The sequence below is a fragment of the Pipistrellus kuhlii genome, unplaced genomic scaffold (genome assembly GCF_014108245.1).
Source record: "Pipistrellus kuhlii isolate mPipKuh1 unplaced genomic scaffold, mPipKuh1.p scaffold_m20_p_1, whole genome shotgun sequence".
Taxonomy (NCBI): Eukaryota; Metazoa; Chordata; class Mammalia; order Chiroptera; family Vespertilionidae; genus Pipistrellus; species Pipistrellus kuhlii.
Window position 1 is genome coordinate 129,064,867 of NW_023425404.1, and position 19,826 is coordinate 129,084,692.

At 41.1% G+C, this 19,826-nt stretch overlaps 1 protein-coding gene across 5 annotated transcripts in view; it reads left to right on the forward strand.

The window, feature by feature from the left end:
* Positions 1–15,680: 15,680 nt before the first annotated feature.
* Positions 15,681–19,826, forward strand: part of CFI (complement factor I) — a 44,471-nt gene continuing 40,325 nt past the window's right edge. For 4 of the 5 annotated variants that reach the window (XM_045589031.1, XM_045589032.1, XM_045589034.1 and 1 more), the window contains exon 1: positions 15,681–15,823. In XM_045589031.1, coding sequence (XP_045444987.1) covers positions 15,767–15,823 — 57 coding nt within the window. In that variant the 5' untranslated portion in view covers positions 15,681–15,766. The remainder of the gene's footprint in view (positions 15,824–19,826) is intronic. The other variant, XM_045589033.1, reaches the window with a different exon arrangement.

Genomic DNA, 19,826 nt, shown 5'->3' on the forward strand with positions numbered 1-19,826 from the left:
CGTCCCCCTTCCAGCCGCCCGCGGGTCTCCGGGGACGCCGGCTGGCCTCGCGTCGTCCTGCTTTTCAGGCTGCGCCGTGGTCGGTACCGGCTCCAACCGCAGCGCCGCCGATGCGCGCTCTGTCCAGGAGGGGATCTGCTCGTCTCGGAACCCGGGAGGAGGGCTTGTCTGCGTTCTTTGGAGTTGTTTTTTTCCCCTCCATATCTTTTATTTTTTCCCCCGTCACTGTTTATCCACCCTGTGCCCTCTTCTAGCTCCACAGTCACCACACTGTTGTCCTTGTCTATACTTTTGTTCTCTGGTTTCACTAGAAGAAAAAGATGCTGGTTGTACTTTTACTAGCCAATAACTGTGTTACCTGATAGGAACCGAGCCATATGGTACCTTCCAGATTACCAGGCTCCCTTTTATTTTACATGGAAGGAACTGACATTCAGAGAGGTGAGCTAACTTCCCCAGCTCGTAAGAGGGGCAGCCTAGAACTTTGGATTCTCACCGTCCTCGGTCCTTTTTCTGGCCCTCTCCTTTGACTCTTCCCGAATAGTTCATCATTCCAGTTATTCATTTGTCCTCATGGTAGCATCATTCTCCTGGTTTGTGAATATTTTGACTCAGATCTTTGAGCATTCTCCTTCTCTATCATTATCAACATCTCTACCCCAGCTTTGGTTGCCATCTCTTTTAATCCAAAGCTATCAATTTCTATTCCTTCTAAGGTACATTTTTGCATTGTTATCATAGGCCTCCTGTTGTCACTACGAAATGGGATTTTTGGAGTGGAACATGTGGTGTTCCCTGGGCATACTGGTCCCCAGGTTCTTTGTGGGAATCGAAGGTTGAATCCACGGGTGGAAGGTGGGATAGCAAAGGTGGAAATTTACTGAAGAACAAGTACAGACTCCCACAGGAGGAAGGAGAAAGAATCTCACAGCACAGACTCCATGTGGGGAGGGGGAAAGAGTTCCACTGAGTTCCTTTTCTCTATGGTTTATAAAGGCTGCAGATCTTTGTGCCTTGATATCCCCTCTGATTGGTCACTATTCCCTTGGACTGGTTACCATGGTAACTCCTGAGCTCAAAGGTCAAGCTCACATGGGACATATGAGGTTTTCCTCCTTCCTTATTATTTTCCCTTTGAACTTCTCCTTCTGGATGAGGGGCTTCCTTCCTTTATTTTGTAAGTATAGACCTTTTGCTGCTCCCAGCTCCCTCATTCTGTGGAAATGTACCTGTTGCAGCTTTTCAGCTTCCCTAATCTATGGAGATATACCTTCTGCTGCTCTGCAGCCCCATGCTTCTTCCGTGGTCTCCTTAATTTCCAAAATTTCATAAACCTGTCTTTTTCACCCCTAAAAATTCCTGTTTCACGACCACACTTTCTTGTGTTATTCCTATCCTAAATCACCCAATATAACTACAAGAATTCAAAAGTACTGAAATAATAGGAGTGAACTACAATGACCTCTCACATTCTGAGCATCTTTGTTGCCTCAAAATAAATATTTCCAGGCTTTACTTTTCTTCCTCCCATCTGTACTTCATATGATAACATGCTGACCTTTCTAAAACAGTGTCCTTATCCCATAGCTATCCTCAGGACTCCGAAAGCTCCCCATTTCCTTTGGAAACATCTCTAAAGTAAAATCTATGGAGGAGGCCTTCTGTATTATTACTGCACACCTTCCCTCTGCCCCATTAGGCCAACATTATTGCCTTGTTTCTCTGTCTCTGCCGGTTGAACACTTCCTGCTTGGAAAAGCTCCATTTCCCACTCCCTAGACTAACTTTTTCTACCTTTTTACCCTGGAGGAACTCTTGAAATAATTTTCAGATCTCAAACCCTACTTATTACCACACTCTGTAGATTTCTCCTCCTCACAAAGGATTTAAAGTCTCCCACAAATTAAATGGAAGAGGAAACTTTAGTTTTTCCTTTAATTTAGTAAAGGTTGAAAATTTATTTTATTAAATGTTAGTATCTTTTTATAGGCTTGTGGACAAAAAGGAGTCGTCCACATGCTAACCTGACTAGCTCAGGGAAGGCCTACATGGCAGCCTTGCAAACTCAGAGACCTAAAGTAACCACAAAGGATAATCTAAAATTAAAACTTTTTTAAAAAATTAAAAGCAATTTATGGTGCGTAGACCAGTATCATCGCTGACAAAGGTCAATCTTTACCTTAACTGAGCCTGTCTCTTGTCTTTTTGCATCTACAATAAAATATCTTTGGAATGTAAGAGACTTTCCTTTTTCTGAATCGCTCAAAGCATAGGCACCGATCTGCTGAGACCACAAAAACCCCCATTGTTATTGAGTTAATTGTTGCTGTTAACTATCCTGCACCCACCTAAGTAAAAGAAGTGTGTTGTCTATCATTTTACTTCTCATCCAATCCCAGATGTTTCCCTGCTTTGCTTTCTCCCTCCTCCCTAATCTATCACCAGTGGATTTCATATAACCCACTTACCTCTCCTTTTTTTTTTATTGTAATGTATAAAATAAGGTGCAAAACTGCCATTCTTTGGAACAATATCTCAATCCATTGAGATTTTGCTTCCCAGCAATTATCAATAGTTTTGGCTCAAATAAACTTACAAAAATTCTTCACAACTTTGAATGTTTCTTATGTCAACAGACATATATATATATATATATATATATATATATATATATATATATATATCACCTATATAATAAAAGCCTAATATGCTAAGTGTCCGGTCGGCTGGTCAGCTGTTCAACCAAAGTGTAATATGCTAATGATATGCTAAGACTTCTCAACAGCTCACTATGACATGCACTGACCACCAGGGGACAGATGCTCTGATCATTATGTGGGGTTCCTTCGGCCTGGCCTGCACCATCTTGCTATCTGAGATCCATTGGGGGATGTCAGAGAGCATATTTCAGCCCAATTGCAGAATGACTGGTCTCTCTGATGCACACTGACCACTAGAGGGCAGACACTCAATGCAGGAGCTGCTCCCTGGTGGTCATCGTGCTCCCACAGGGGGAGCACTGCTGAGCCAGGAGCCAGAAGCCAGGCTCATGGCTGGGCGAGCACAGCAGAGATGGTGGGAGCCTCTCCTAGTTCCCCCGCAGTGGTAAGGATGTCCCACTGACAGTTTAGGCAATCAGACATCTCCCCCCTTCCCAAGTGCACAAATTTCATGCACCAGGCCTCTAGAGTGTGTGTGTGTGTGTGTGTGTGTGTGATTTTTGAAACTAAAAATAATGAAATTTACCTATTTAATATGTAATCTTTGCTTTTGCTCTGTATATTCTCAGATCTGAGTCAGTCTTAAGACTCATACACAGCCCTTCAGTGTGGCTCAGTGTTTGAGGGTGGATCCATGAAAGAGGTCATTGGTTTGATTCTGAATCAGGACACGTGCCTGGGTTTGGGGCTTAATCCCCAGTGGGGAGGGGAATGCAGGACCCAGCTGATCGATGATATTTCTCTCTCATCGAAGTTTCTATTTCTCTATCCTCCCTCTTTTTCTAAAAAGAAATAAAGACATTTTTTAAAATATTTTTTAAAAAGACTGTAATGCATAAATTTCATTTGCAACCAAAATGAGATTATCTCTGTTGTTGTTTTAATGCTTATTAGACAAAAAGCTTACACAAGAAGAAAATTATAGTAAAATGTTTATTACTTTCCTATGAATGGCAGAATGCCTTTCTTTCACAGAAGTCTAGAACTTGTAATATTGCCAATCAGTAAATTTCATCTTATGTTAATAATAATCAACTCACAGAGTTCTTCCTCTTCTTTCACAGTCAGGTGCTCAGGCTGAAAAGAAGATTCAGAGAAAGGAGCCCTCCTTCAGCCATACACTTGTGTTGAAAGGGAGGGAAAATACTTTCAGCTTTGTTCTGCAATTTCCCCCAGTGATTTGGTCAACTCTACACTTGAGACTTCCTCACAAGTGCAAGCAGCAGTGGAACTATTTGAGGATTTCTATTTGCCGCAGATTCAATTTTTCCAAAGATTCAATTTCTATTTAAAACCAAGAATCTTGTCACTTGAAGTAAAAATATTTTCTCCAGGTCCTTGAAGATACTTGTTCAACTACTTCATGTGATAAAAAATGTCACATGAAATAAATAGGCTAAGTTTATGCAGCCATTCTTGATCTTCAGAGCATTTGGCAAAATCTAGCCTCCTATTTTCTTGAAAGTATTTCGAACATTCACTTTTTTAGCTCAAGCATCCTATTAAAACCCAAAATCTGCATTAGTTTCTGTTACCCCAATACCTAGTGGCTTAAAACAATAAGCTTTATTTTGAATAATCTCTGTAGGTCAGATATTGAGAAGCAGCTTGGCTTAATGGTTCTAGTTTAGGGTCTCGTGGTTGCCATCAAAATGTTGAGTAGGAGTGCAACAATCTGAAGGCACAACTGGAGATGGAGGATCAATTTCTGAGGTTGCTCACTCATGTGCCTATCAAGCTAATACTGTCTCTTGCCAAGAGGGCTCAGTTCCTTGCCACATGGGCCTGTTTACAGAATGCTTAAGCATACTCATGACCTGACAGCTGGCTTTCCCAAGAACAAATGACCTCCTAAGCCATAAGATTTATTCACATAGCAGATTTATGTGGTCTTTGTCCAAATTTCTACATAGTAGTTGTTGTTTTTGTTTGTTTGGAGGTTTTTTTGTTTTGTTTTACATTCTTGAGTGAACTTGCCATTCTTGAGTAAGTTTAGCCATTTTTGTAGTACCAGGCAGAATTTTTTTCATTTCAATTTCAAAAATATCAGACACCAGCATTTCTCTGGGAGGAAACAAGTATGTTGTGAATACATCAGGATTTTTTTTTCCTCAGAGAACAATGCTGAAATCGCTGATAGGGTACCATCAGTGTAGATGCCAACACACTTTCTCAAAAACGTACCTTTTGTTTCCAATATGAAGACAAAACAGTGCATATATCTTGGCCTTTGTTTGGGGCAACATTTTACTATCATGGAAAAATTTAATTTCACCACAATTTACATATCTTGAAAATGCTACCATATGACATCTGTTATTGAAATCAATCCATCAGGGAAGATAAAAAATTGTATTTTGGTTTACTACACAAAATCTCTTCAGCATCTTATAGCATGTCGTCAATCACATCAATTTATTAAACTTCCAGGGGGAAATCTTTTTAGTTTCTTACATTATGTATTATTCTATCATTTTACTGTCTATAAATTTATATACTAGAATTATAAAGTTTTTACCAACTTTGGGGCTTTTTCTTTTGTTTTAGTCAAAAAGTTCTGCTACTTGTTTTTTAGCCATTTTTACTGAAGGTGACTGGCTTTTTTAAAACAAATTTTTACTCTGGGATTTCAAAGGCCATTTAAAATTATTTGCTCCTTTAATGTGATTTGTAGTTGTATCTTCAATTTTGCTGGAGCCACTGCAGCATTTATAAGTTGTGGTTCTTCATTATTTATCAAATTACTTATGTAGGCTAGAATTCTCTTCCATCTTTCACTTCGTCTTCAAAAATCACCACATTGGACTCTTAAGTCATGTTTATAAAACAGGTGCTAATGAAGTGTAAAACAAGCAAACAAAACAAGGAAATCACAAAAGAAAAATGAAATCTTTAGAAATATAATTCACTTTTAACCTACAACCTCTGTTTTGCAATGTTTACAACATGATAAGGCAATAGTCATAGTGTGTACAAATCTTTTCTTGGAATTAAAATTTACCCCTTGATTTGATATCATACCAGGAAAACTTGTTTGCTCTCAGTTGGCTGGGGTAACGGGAGGCTGGAGGAGGCTAGGAGATAGAATTCAAAGGAAGAGGCTGATGCAATCAATCTATCATCCCTCCCTTGGTACAGTTCAGTGCTCATCAGTTTATCAACAGCCTTTCTTTCTTATCTCACATCCAAAACAGAACTGACTCAACCAAATGAACATAGTCATGTGGAGCTCTGCCATAAAGGTAAACCATCTCTAGCAAAATTGCTACCAGGGCTTCTTGAGCTGGCATTGTGTGAAGAAGGAAATTTTTTTAAATTTCCTTCTGGAACCCCCAATAAGCTCTCACAGAACCCCTAATGATATCTATGAGCCCCAATTGAGAAATCTCCACTAGACTATTTAAGCTCCTAAAGAGTGAGAAGTATTAGGTCTAGTAATAATTAATGTCGTTTTCTAATACTTTTTTAAATCGAATTTATTTAAACAATACAACAAAATTTAATCAACAATATAGTTGCCGTTTTCTACTACTTGTGCCCAATGCTCAGGAAGCATTTTAATCCCTCTGTTGTAAAATTCTTGTGATTTTGATGCAAAAAAAAATCGGTCAATGCATTTTTGAGGCATTCTTCATTATTAAATTTTTTTCCAAGAAGAAAGTTTTGCAAAGAACAAAACAAATGGTAATCGGAAGGGGCAATATCAGGAGAATATGCAGGTTGAGGGAGAACTTCCCATTCCAACTGGCGCAGTTTTTCAGCAGTGATTCTTGCAGTATGCGGTCGTGCGTTATCGTGGTGAAGAATTACGCCCTTCCGATTAATCAGCGCGGGTTCTTTTACTCTTAAAGCTTGGGCTAACCTTTCCAATTGGGCACTATACACTGCATTTGTAATGGTTTGGTTAGATGGTAAAAGTTCATAATGAAGAATTCCTTTAAAATTCCACCAAACACACATCACTTTTTTCGCGTGCAAGTCAGGTTTTGGCGTGGGCTGCGGAGCCTCATTTTTGTCCAACCATTGAGGCCGCCTTTTCAAATTAACATACAGCACCCATTCTTCATCTCCGGTAACAATTTGCTCTAAAAACGGCAAACGGTTTTGACGAGAGAGGAGCGAACTGCAAATTGTGACTCTTTGATTACGGTTGTTGTCGGTCAACTCATGAGGAACCCATTTTCCAAATTTTTGGACTTTGTCAAGTGCACACAATTGATTGGAAATTGTTTTTTGTGAACAATTTAAAGTTGTCGCAAGCTCTTGTTGGGGAATTTGAGGATTTTGCACCAAAAGAGCTTGAAGAGCTTCTTGATCAAAATTGGACACACGGCCTCGACCACTCTTGTCATCTAATGAAAAATTTCCCTCGCGAAATTTCTCAAACCAACACTGGCATTTTCTGGCACTAACTGCATCTTGACCAAGAGCACTACAGATGTTTTTTGCAGCCTCACTTGCTTTTCTTCCTAATTGGAACTCGTAAAGCATGCAGTGCCGAATATGCTCTTCATCCGCCATCTTCTTAGCCTTAGTTTTGCAACAAAAACCAAACCAAACACAAACTTTTTCAAGCAAAACTTGTTAATTGCACTTCACACGTTCTGTAGATACCACGTGTTTGAAGGTTATGTCAATACAAGTCAACGCCAAGCAAGATTTTAAACGAATGTTTTAAAACGACATTAATTATTACTAGACCCGATACTTCTTGTTTTGGTATCCTAAGCACATAGCACAGTGCCTATAAATACACACACACACACACACACACACACACACACACACTGATACTTAGTAGGTATTCATTGAAGTTAACTGAACTCTTCTCTATACTTTGAATTTCTGCCTACCCATTAAAATTCTGCTTATCAACACATGACTATACAGATCTCTGAATGCATAATAATCTGACCACTCAGTGTAAATCTTATATAATAAAAGGCTAATATGCAAATTGTCCCCTCAACCAGGAGTTCAACCAGCAGGCAGGTCATCCAACGGCCCATCTCCCCTCCCCCTGGCCAGGCTGCCCAGACCCACCCATGCAATACACACACACACACACACACACACACACACGCACACATACTGAGTGGCCAGATTATTATGAGTTCAGAGATCATAATAATCTGGCCCTTCAATGTAGGATGATCAACAAGAAATTAGAGATGGAGGGCAGAGAAAGAATATACTCACATTCTAATTATGAAATATAAGATCTAAGAAAGCATACATCCAAATGTGTTACTGAAAGGTTATAAAATCTAAAATACTTAGTAAGGAGATAGTGTAAATGACAGAGAAGAGAAAGAGCTTAAAACTTTATATTGAAAAAAAATTATTTTTTAATCCTCAATCAAGGATATTTTTCCATTATTTTTAGAGAGAATGGAAGAGAGAGGGAAAGACAGAGAGAAATGTTGATGTGAGAGAAACACATTGATTGGTTGCCTCCTGCATGCACCCCAACCAGAGCCTGGGTGGAGCGGGAGCCTGCAACCAAGGTATGTGCTCTTGACCAGAATTGAACCCAGAACCCTGAGGTCCTCAGGCTGATGCTCTATCCACTGAGCCAAACCGGCGAGGGCTGGAACAAAATTTTAAAAGGCCTTAGCCAAGTTGCCATTATATTGGAAACATTAATATGAACTCATTCATTTCTTTTTAATTTTTTAAATTAAAATTTCAAGCATAACCAAAAGTTGAGTGTTGGGAGCCAAAAAAGAAAAAGAATTAGTAACTACATCTTAAAAGACACCTCCATCTTAGACACTGAGTTTCTGACTTACCAGAACTCATGTGACAAGCTGCGGTGTGGCAGTTAACTAGAAACAATCTAAATGCCTAGCAGCATATCTGGCCATTGAGCAAGGCACACCTGTTGTGATAATTCGCCCCGTCCCGGAGAATCTCTGCTGTGTCCTCCCCTGCAGACACATCCTGCTGATACACAACCCTCCCCGCCCTGGAATGTCTCCGCGGCAACTTCCCCCTACAACCTGTGTACATATATTGCGGCTGCAACAAATAAAATTTGAGGCTTGATCAGAACCCTGTCTTGCCTCCATTTCTCCGCGTTTCCTGTCCTCCCTCATTCCCTTCCAGGTGTCTCCTCGCTCCCACGTTGCTGTCCTGCTGGCCGGGGCAGTTGAGAGAACAGTAGAATGAACCTCTGTGTATCTATCATCCAACTTCAATAGTTACTAGCTTTTTGCAGATCTTTTTTTTTTTTTTTCTCCCCCCTATATTTTTTTAGAGTACATTTTTGCTGGAGTATTTTTTAGTAAGCTCTAGATCACATCTAATCCATCAATCTCCAAAAGAGGACATTTTAAGCACAAGCATCATACCATTACCACACTGAACAAAAGTAATAATTCCTTAGTATAAGCTAACAAAGTCCATAAAAGTTCCCAAATTATTTCAAAATGTCTTAATAGATGGCTTGATGAAGTGGAGATCCAAACTATGTCCATGCATTACATTTGATTGATATGTCTCTTGTGTGTCTTTTATTCTTTATCAGTTTCCTCTCCCTGCTTTCCCCGCCCCCATGGCATTTACTTGTTGAATAAATTTTCTTTCATCTTACAGAATTTCCCATCCTCTTGGTGGCAGAAACCATATATCTCTATCCTCAGTATCTCCTACCAATTGGTAATGAGATATAAAGAATTAACTATGTTCAGGTTCAATTTTGCCCCCAAAAGACATCTCCTATAGCAGTGTTTCCCAACCTTCTCTCATGATGAGAATCACCTGGTGGAGTTGTTAAAACACAGATTCCTGAATCCCAACTAAGAAGTGCTAAACTAGAATTTTTGGGAACATATAGGTAAAATTGTATACTTAACTAGTGCTCTAAGACAGATTTTATATACAGAGCACTAAGTTAGGTATACAATTTTACCTATATGTTCCCAAAAATTCTAGTTTAGCACTTCTTAGTTGGGATTCAGGAATCTGTGTTTTAACAACTCCACCAGGTGATTCTCATCATGAGAGAAGGTTGGGAAACACTGTCCTATAGCATCACATGAGGAAGCATGATGTCTGGTTGTCTCTCTTTTGGCAATGTTAAGATTGGTCAGTGGGATCAGTAGCATCCGGATTCATCTATTAGATAGTTCCCACTTCCCCCCCCCCACAAAGATGGCGCTGAAAGTGAAATAGGAAGCTCCTGTTCCACCCCCTACCCCTCGCCCCCCAAGCCAAAGTCAAAGCAAAGGCTTTGAAGGCAAAGAAAGCAGTGACGAAATATGTCCACAGCCAACAACAACAAAAAAAGGAAGATCTACAGTCGACCACCTTCCTACTGCCCAGGAGACTGCAGCCCCCAAAGCAGCCCAAATATCCTGGGAAGAGCGCCCCCCAAGAGAAACAAGCTTGACCACTCTGTCATCATCAAGTTACCCCTGACTACTGAGTCAGCCATGAAGACAGAAGACAACAGCCGAACCGGTTTGGCTCGGTGGATAGAGCGTCGGCCTGCAGACTGAAAGGTCCCAGGTTCGATTCCGGTCAAGGGCATGTACCTTGGTTGCAGGCACATCCCCAGTAGGGGTGTGCTAGAGGCAGCTGATCCATGTTTCTCTCTCATCAATGTTTCTAGCTTTCTATACCTCTTTCTTCCCCTCTGTAAAAACTCAATAAAATATATTATAAAATAAAAAAAGAAAAAGAAAAAGACAGAAGACAACAATGTACTTGTGTTCATTGCAGATGTCAAGGCCAATAAGCACCAGGTCAAGCAGACTGTGAGGAAGCTCTATGTGACATTAATGTGCTCTGGATGTTGCCAACAAAATGGAGTCATCTAAACTGAGTTTAGCTGGCTAATTCTAAATATGAAAATTTTTTCACTCTAAGAAATATATATAAAATTTTTACCTGCAGCAACTATTGACAATCATCACCTAGATTAATTGGTTCATAAGGGCCTGCATGTTGGTAATGTGCTAATTTTATCAGTTCTTCAGTAATTATTAGCTAAAATAAAGAAATTTCCATCATTATTTTAAGTTTTTATTTCAATCCTTTATTACTATTGTTTTTATTAAGGCTTAAATTGTTTCATCTTTGGTTGGTGAAGTTGCCTCCTTTGTCTTAACACCACTCATGGGCCTCTGATAGCTGTCTTGCTTTCTGACACTAGGTGTCTCTGTTTGATTTATATATTTCCTCCCCAGCCCTTTCTCCAAGGCTTAGCATGCTGAATGCTGTCATAAGACACGTATGATCCAGAGGGCAAGACAGAAGTAAAAACTTTAGGAAACCAGTGTTTCGGAACATGCCAGGACATTTTCTATAAAATAAAAGACAAATTATTTCATCTTGCACTTCCAGTCATAAAGAAGGAAGCACAAAGCCCAGTGAGGTTTGGGGGAATATTTGCTTTCTCAGGGACTGTTTCACACGGAGGAATACTGCTCTGGCAGCCAGAAAGGAAAGGGTTCTGAGTTGATCCAGGAGACCCTACGGTGTTGGAAGTGTCAGTGGTGGGGAAAACATTGCATAACGTTTAAGGAAGATCCAGTGAGAGAATTACAAGACCTCAGGGTTCAGGAGCAAGGTCACGCCATCTGCAGCCGAGAATTGTACTCTTTGAGAAACAATCTGTGCACTACTGGATCCTGGTAAATGTGGTGGAATAACTGGGACACTATGTGGCCAGAAATGCCCAGTATGAGCTGGGTCCTAACAGACCCCAAGACATAAGGTTGAGCAGGCCTAGTGAAGATGCAAGAGGGAACTGGTTACATCCAAAAACAGACACGGACAAAGGACCAAATGGCATGAACAAAGTGCATGAGCAGGTAGCCTAGATTCCTCACTTCCCACCCAAATCCAAACTGCTGCATCCATGGTCTTCTCCCAGCTCACGCCTGTGGGCTGTATGTAAGCACAAGCCAAAGGTAGCAGCTCATTACAGCCACACTCAGAACAGTTTGAAAAGACCATGATGAGGGCCCTGGCTGGTGGCTCAGTTGGTTGGAGTATGGCCCTGTACACCAATAAGTTGCAGGTTTGGTTCCTGGTCAGAGCACATTCCCAGGTTGCATGTTTGAACCCCCAGTTGGAGGCATCTGATCAATGTTTCTCTCTCACATCGATGTTTTCCACATAAGTTTCTCTCTCTCTCTCTCTCTTTCTCTCTCTCTCTCTCTCTCTCTCAAATGATCCAGGCATTTCTGCCCCCCTCCCTCGCTCCCTTCCTCCATCCCTTCCTCTGTTTCTAAAAACTCAATTCTAGCCGAAACCGGTTTGGCTCAGTGGATAGAGTGTCGGTCTGCGGACTGAAAGGTCCCAGGTTCAATTCCTGTCAAGGGCCTGTACATTGGTTGTAGGCACATCCCCAGTGGGGGGTGTGCAGGAGGCAGCTGGTCGATATTTCTCTCTCATCGATGTTTCCAGCTCTCTATCCCTCTCCCTTCCTCTCTGTGGAAAATCAATAAAATATATTTAAAAGAAAAAAAAATAAAAATAAAAACTCAATTCTAAAAAAAAACCAAAAAACAGAGTGGTGAAGGAAATTTTTGCCAATGGCAGGGCTTCCGTAGAACACCTCATCATCCACTTTTCCAGCCATGGTTTGACACATGGAAACACAGGCAATAGTGATTGTACATCTTTTTTTCCCAGAATAAAATATATTTTGAAATTAAGAATAAGAAGTGTCGGGAGCCGAAAAAGAATTAGTGACTACATCTTAAAAGACACCTCCATCTTAGACACTGAGTTTCTGACTTACCAGAACTCATGTGACAAGCTGCGGTGTGGCAGTTAACTAGAAACAATCTAAATGCCTAGCAGCATATCTGGCCATTGAGCAAAGCACACCTGTTGTGATAACTCGCCCTGCCCCGGAGAATCTCTGCTGTGTCCTCCCCTGCAGACACATCCTGCTGATACACAACCCTCCCCGCCCTACAATGTCTCTGCGGCAACTTCCCCCTACAACCTGTGTACATATATTGCAGCTGAAACAAATAAAATTTGAGGCTTGATCAGAACCCTGTCTTGCCTCCATTTCTCCGCGTCTCCTGTCCTCCCTCATTCCCTTCCAGGTGTCTCCTCGCTCCCACGTTGCTGTCCCACTGGCCGGGGCAAAGAAGGTCTGTGGATGTACATATAGGAGTGGGGATAGAGTATAGAAATCTTAATATCACATGTTAACACCCACCAGAGAAAAAGACATTAAATTACCAACAAACTGACTCAGCCGATTAATATCAGCCAGTTTCAGCCGTCAGCCACGCCAATGCTAGCACAAAGGGAGCAAGAATAAAGTGACTGTGACAGCAGAGATGGAGGCTTCCCAAGAGGCCATTAGCATGAACCCCTCGAGGTTTATTAGCTACTACCATCAACAAATGTTCAATCTGACAGTGACAGAGACCAGTGTGGAACCCCCAAGATAGTGCAATTCATCAAGGATACCAACAAGGCACTTGGTGGTAAATTCACACAGTTTGTCCTTTTGATCTTAAAAGAGCCAGGGGCACATTCTTACAGGAATAGACGTATGTCCCAGGTTAAAATGTCCCCTTGGATCATGATCCTAGCTGGACTGCAACTAGGATCATGATTCAAAGGATTGCAAAGTAACCTTTTAACAGGGGATCCCATAGGATCAGGGGACCCACTTCACAGCGAAGAAGAGGAGAGAGTTGGCCTATGACCATGCTTCACGGTCATCACACACAGCACCACCGGGATTCTGGAAGCCTCCTAGAGCGTTGGGCTGCTACGGAAAGGCACTGCTCTGAAGACCAGGAGCGCTCCTCCAGGAAACAGGATATGCATTGAATCAAAGACCTCCAGAGAGCATTGCATCCCCGAGAGAGGGAAGACCCAGGTTGGGGAACCAGGAAATAGAATCAGGAATGCCAATGACGTCTCAGTCTTCACTAACAGATATACATTTAGGAGGTGCCCAGAGCTCTTTACCTGTCATTCTTTCTCCCTAAACCATATCATATATCATATGTCTGTACCATGACAACGTCCCAATTCCCTCTTCCCAGTGACCAGTTGGGGACTGTTTTTTTGCTTCCTGTCCCCACAACCGTGCACTCTGCAGGCTTAGAGGGCTTGTTCTCCAAAGGGCACAGCAAGAACCACACCGAATTGGGCTAAGCCTTCTGCCCTTTGCACACTGGGCTCCTGATGGCTAGAAGCTAGCAGGAATGAGGAGGACTCATCATCTTGACAGGGTTTACTGGCCCCGATCATTTGGAGGAAGGAGGACAGCTGTTATATAACATGTATGGGGCCGTAGGAACCACTTGGACACCTCTTGTGACAGGCAAGGCCTGATAACCGGGGGCTCAGACCACACTGACCACTCCTGGGAGAGGTAAGCCACCGAGGCCGGGAGGTAGGAGGTCACGGTGAAGGAAGTCTAGAATGGACCAGACGAGTGTCAGCTGCGGCCCCAAGATCAACAGCAAGGACACCTCCCTCTTCTAACATTTCCTTCCAAAGGAGAGACCCACAGAGATTTTGAAGGAGCCACTCGGAGCATATGTGGCAAGTAGATCTAAAAGGTGTACACGGTGGGCTCTGAAAGACAAGGAAATGATTTCCCCAGATCCCTTCTTCAAGGAAGGTTTTGCTAATGACACTTTCTTCTGACAGAATCTGTCAGTTCCCTCGGGGTCTGCCTCAGCGACAGAAAACTGCCGCACCTGAAGGCAGGGTTCAATAGTTCAGGCATTTCTGCCTGACCCAGGGCCCTGTGGCAGGCACACTCACTCCGGAGTTCCCCAGAGCTGCCTTAGTCAGTCAGTGGTGTGGTTGTCCAGGAAAGACATGCCTTCAGGTGCGGCAGTTTTCTGTAGCTGAGGCAGACCCCGAGGGAACTGACAGATTCTGTCAGAAGAAAGTGTCATTAGCAAAACCTTCCTTGAAGAAGGGATCTGGGCCGAAACTGATTTGGCTCAGTGAATAGAGAGTCAGTCTGCGGACTGAAGGGTCCCAGGTTCGATTCCAGTCAAGGGCATGTACCTTGGTTGCGGGCACATCCCCAGTAGGGGGTGTGCAGGAGTCAGCTGGTCGATGTCTCTCTCTCATCGATGTTTCTAGCTCTGTTCCTCTCTGTAAAAAATCAATAAAATATATTAAAAAAAAAAAAAAAGAAGGTATCTGGGAAAATCATTTCCTTGTCTTCCAGAGCCCACCATTTACACCTTTTAGATCTACTTGCCACATATGCTCCAAGTGGTTCCTTCAAAATTTCAAAAGAAGTAGCCTGACTCCTCTCTCTGCTCATTCCTACTCCTTCTCCCTTCCTCTCACTGGATCATTCCTAACGTGCATTTTGCACCCACACTCTTCCACCCTCCCTTCCTTTTCCCCTCCTCCTCCCCCAAATCTGTCCAATGTCTGCTTCAGGAGAAGCCAAATGGTGACAGCAGAAATTTATTTATTTATTGGGACCAATTAATAAAATTGGTCCCAAATTTATTTTACAAACACACATGAATCCTGCACTGTCATTGGTGCCAGGACAAGAATACTTGTTTTTAGAAAGTATTTATTTTTGTACTCAGAGAACACAACTTGATCACAGCAGAGCCAGTGCGTGCGAAAGGAGCTGTTTGGTTGAGGAATTTGGCATAGCCTTTAATCTGATGCACTTTTACTTCTTGCCATCACCCGGTCTTCGGCCTTGAGGGGAAATATGATTTATTTTCCTCAAGCACAAAAAGTTATCTTACGGGGTGGTTTCTGTCCTCCCTAGGAAACAGAACAGAGGCATTATTCAGTAATGAGGTGGGAAATCAGTTTCCTCTGGAGGAAGCACAGTTCCTATTGGTCGCCTCCTTCTGCTGTTTGCTGAAAGACCTTTTTTTTTTGTTTCAGTTACGGTAAACTCTTTGGACTGTAGCCAAATTCTCTTTGAGTTCAAAAGTACAAAGCTCTTTAGAAGGCTTGATCTTCTTAAATGTTTTTTCAGAGGTTAAAAATTAAATTTGAAAAAAACTATCTGGGGTGGAGAAGCATCCACAGGAGAGACGCAGACCCCGAATGTCTCCACCATGAAGCTTGCTCATGCTATCCTGTTACTTTTGTGCTTCTACCTAAGTTTTTGTAAGGTAAGCAATTCAATGTTTATGCAAACTATTTTAAAAAAATATTTTAAATATTGTAAAAATACGTAAAAATCTTGAGACATTATTTTTATTTAAAGATCACACCGTTCAGTTACCAACAATGGCAGGATATAGTCAGTAACAGAGATCTTTGCTAATATCTTGATGAAAGAGCTTTAAGAAAATGCTTTTTTTTGTATGCTTTTATCTGTGCATATGAAATAACTGAATGAGAATTTTAGCAATATAGATTGTAATTTATAGTAATCATATTAAATGAATAAATATTTTCCTGGTTGGTGTGGCTCAGTTGGTTGAGCGTTGTCCCGTGCACAGAAAGGTCACAGGTTTGATTCCCTGTCGGGGCACACTGGACAAGGGATGGAATTTCAGATTCCATCCCTTGTCCAGCTCCTGTGAGAGGCAATAGATTGATGTTACTCACTCACATCGATGTTTTTCTCTCTCTCAAAAAAAAAAAAAAAATCAATAAAAAACATATTTAAATATTTACGAAGCTCCCTCTATGTGCAAAGTATAGTGCTGTGCAAATGGCAAAGCTGACCTCTACCTTCAGTCACCTTTTGGTACAGTTGTAGCAAGATGATAGAAATATTCCAGTGAGGGAGTAAGAAACAAGATTTAAATAACATGGGGGGGGGGGGGGAGAATATAAGGAACTGTTACAAGACAGTATATATTTATTGCCCCCAAAATGGTGCCAATATCATGTGCCAAGGGACTTCAATGGAAGGAAAAAATCCTTTCTGCTGGGAGATTGGGAAGAATTTATGGACCAAGTAGGATTTTTATATATATATATATATTATTGATTTTATACAAAGAGGAAGGGAGAGAGATAGAGAGCCAGAAACATCGATCAGCTGCCTCTTGCACACCCCTACTGGGGATGTGCCCACAACCAAGGCACATGCCCTTGACCGGAATCGAACCCGGGACCTTTCAGTCCCCAAGCCAACGCTCTATCCATTGAGCCAAACCGGTTTCGGCCCAAGTAGGATTTGAGCTAGACTTATTTCTGAATTAGATTTGATCCGTGGGGAGATAGGGAAAGTGATTTCCAGCCTGCCCAGTCTGGAGAAACAGCAAGTGCTATGGCAGAAAGATAGCCAAGTACAAGGTGCCTTTCTATCACCAGGTGAATAAACCCGTTTGACCAGAGTGGAGACTTTGTGGGCATTCAGGGAGTTAAACTGAAATAGCAGATGGTAGCCCAATTGGAAAGTCATCTATTAAGCTTAGAAATGTTTAAGACATTTTAGATATTTATTGAAGATTGCCTACTTTGGTGATCATAACATTTTAAAATATGATTCCAAAAATTGTCTTTGTCTTCGGACAGTTCATAGAAGCAAATATTTAAAGAAAACTATCTAAGAAGTCAGATTTCATACTTCAAGTTTCTTATAACTTCTAAAATACATATGCAAAAAATAAAAATATATATGCAATGTTTATAGCAGAAACCAAATGAAAATAAACTAAATGCTCATTTATAAGAAACAGATTAAATGAGTGCACATCCATAAATGAACCACCATGTACCCATTAAAATGATGCATTCTATATTTACTAAAAAAAAAAACTAAAAACAAACAAACAAACAAAAAAACATTACTAAAGTCTGTTTGTTGCCCTAATTGGTTTGGCTCAGTGGATAGAGCATCGGCCTGTAGACTGAAGGGTCTCAGGTCGATTCTGGTCAAGGGCATGTACCTTGGTTGTGGGCACATCTCCAGTGAGGGGTGTGCAAGAGGCAGCTGATCAATGTTTCTCTCTCATCTATGTTTCTAACTCTATCCTTCTCCCTTCCTCCTGTAAAAAAAAAATCAATAAAATAATAAAAATAAATAAAGTCTGTTAAATAAAAAATATACACACATATATACATATGTGTGCATACACACACACAAATGTAGCTGCTTAAATAAATGTCAATTTAAAAGTTCTTGGAGAATATATATCAAACAGGTAACAGTTGGGATCTCTGAGTAATGGGATTTCTGGTGACTTATTTTCTGTTTTATACATTTATGAATTTTCAGAATTCAGAAATTCTGTCTTACTCATTCTTCACTTTTCTTTTTTAAATTCCAAAAAGTGTGTTGATTTATAATGAGGGGAAAAAATTGTCTTTTGAAAAATAAAAAATAAAGTAATTTCAGCTACATTTTCAGTTCCTGGAACAAAAACAGAATTTTATTTTAAAAAAAAACACAACAAACCTGAAAATAATAGTTTTCACTTACAAAAAGAAAGAAAGAAAAAAAAAGCCTCTTTTTTTTACCACTAACCAATAATCCAACAATAAAGTTGTCTTTATTCATTTAACAAACAGCATTTTGAGAGGAGTTACTATCATATTTATGATATTTTCAGAATTTTTTAAAATACTAATTTATAAAAGAAAAATGGAATCTGGGAAGTCACTACATTTAAATGGAGGTTACCATAGGAACAATATGCATGTGTTTAAAGAAGTTCTAAAATGTATCTACCTTTTCAAATAAAACAAAATCTATACAGCTGGAAGAAATCTTTGTTATTTTGAAAGCTGGGATCAGATTTCCTTCTAGGTAATAAAGAGCCCCTCTCCCTTCTGGTGTTAATGGCAGAGGTGCTGGGAGTGGTATGGACTTGCATTGTCCTGAATAGTGAGATAAGAAATTGCTGAACCTCCCCAGGCACAGAGGGGCAGAGACTCAGGAGAGAATGGCAACAAGTCCAGAGCGCTGAGGGAGAGGCTGCTGTAGGAATAAGCAAGGATCTTGAAGAACGGGGAGGCCAAGTGCTCCAGGCTACATGGTTGTCCACTGGGATGGCTCTGTGCTGAGATACAATCCCTCCCTGAAATCTTAAATGTCTCTTTTACTCTAAGAGTTGGTGATAAATCTAGGTTTAAACAGATAACATTTCAGAAAGAAAGAACGAGACTACTGACCTAGACTCTCGATTCCAATAATTATAGGCTGTTGTTGTTTCTTGTGATTAAGCCCTTATCCCAGTGGTCGGCAAACTCATTAGTCAACAGAGTGGCAAATCGAGGCTCACGAGCTGCATGTGGCTCTCGAGCCGCAGAATGCCGACCACTGGACTAGAGTGATGTTCAGCAGAGTGACAAGATTCTGGAAAGAGAAAATGCCCAGGAGGCAACACTCAGTGCAGAGAGGGAGGTCAGCCAAAATGGCAGATTAGGCAAGCGCCATAAAAAAACGGAAAAATCAAGCCAACTGTCAGAACTAACTTAGGACTGGTTATCAGTCAAAAGTCAATAGCATCTAAGTGAGCTCTGAATGAAAGAAAAGGCAACTTTAAAATGGTAGGAGAGCCAAAACAGATTTGGTTCAGTGGATAAAGCGTCAGGCTGCGGACTGAAAGGTCCCAGGTTCAATTCCAGTCAAGGGCATGTACCTTGGTTGCAGGCACATCCCCAGTAGGGGTTGTGCAGGAGGCAGCTGAAGGATGTTTCTAACTCTCTATCCCTCTCCTTTCCTCTCTGTAAAAAATCTATAAAATATATTTTAAAAAATGGTAGGAGAGCTTGGTGGCATTTCTACTTACCCTTGCCCCACCATGTCCCCAGCTCAATGGCTGTTTTGAAGATGGCAATCCGCATTCCCAGTGTGGAACTCTAGTCCCAGCTCTAGAAGGAGCAGAGCAGACTTTTATTTTAAAATAAATGCTTGAAAGTCTAACACAATGAACTTGTCTTTCTTTTACCTAACTCAGAACTGGCAAGCAAACAGCCCACAGCCATCCGGGACAGAATATCACAGTTGAGACATACACTAGGATGCTAAAGCTTGGGAGGAAAAGTTAGGGGAAGAGTATCCATAGAAAATTAGGACATTCAATGGCACCTGTAAATATTTAGGTATTTAGAAATTAATACACATGCCCAGGGCAGGATGCAGACTCAGAAAAGACCTAATAAGACCCTAAGTTTATACCTCTAGGAAATATCTAGGCTCAGTGCAAGCATGAA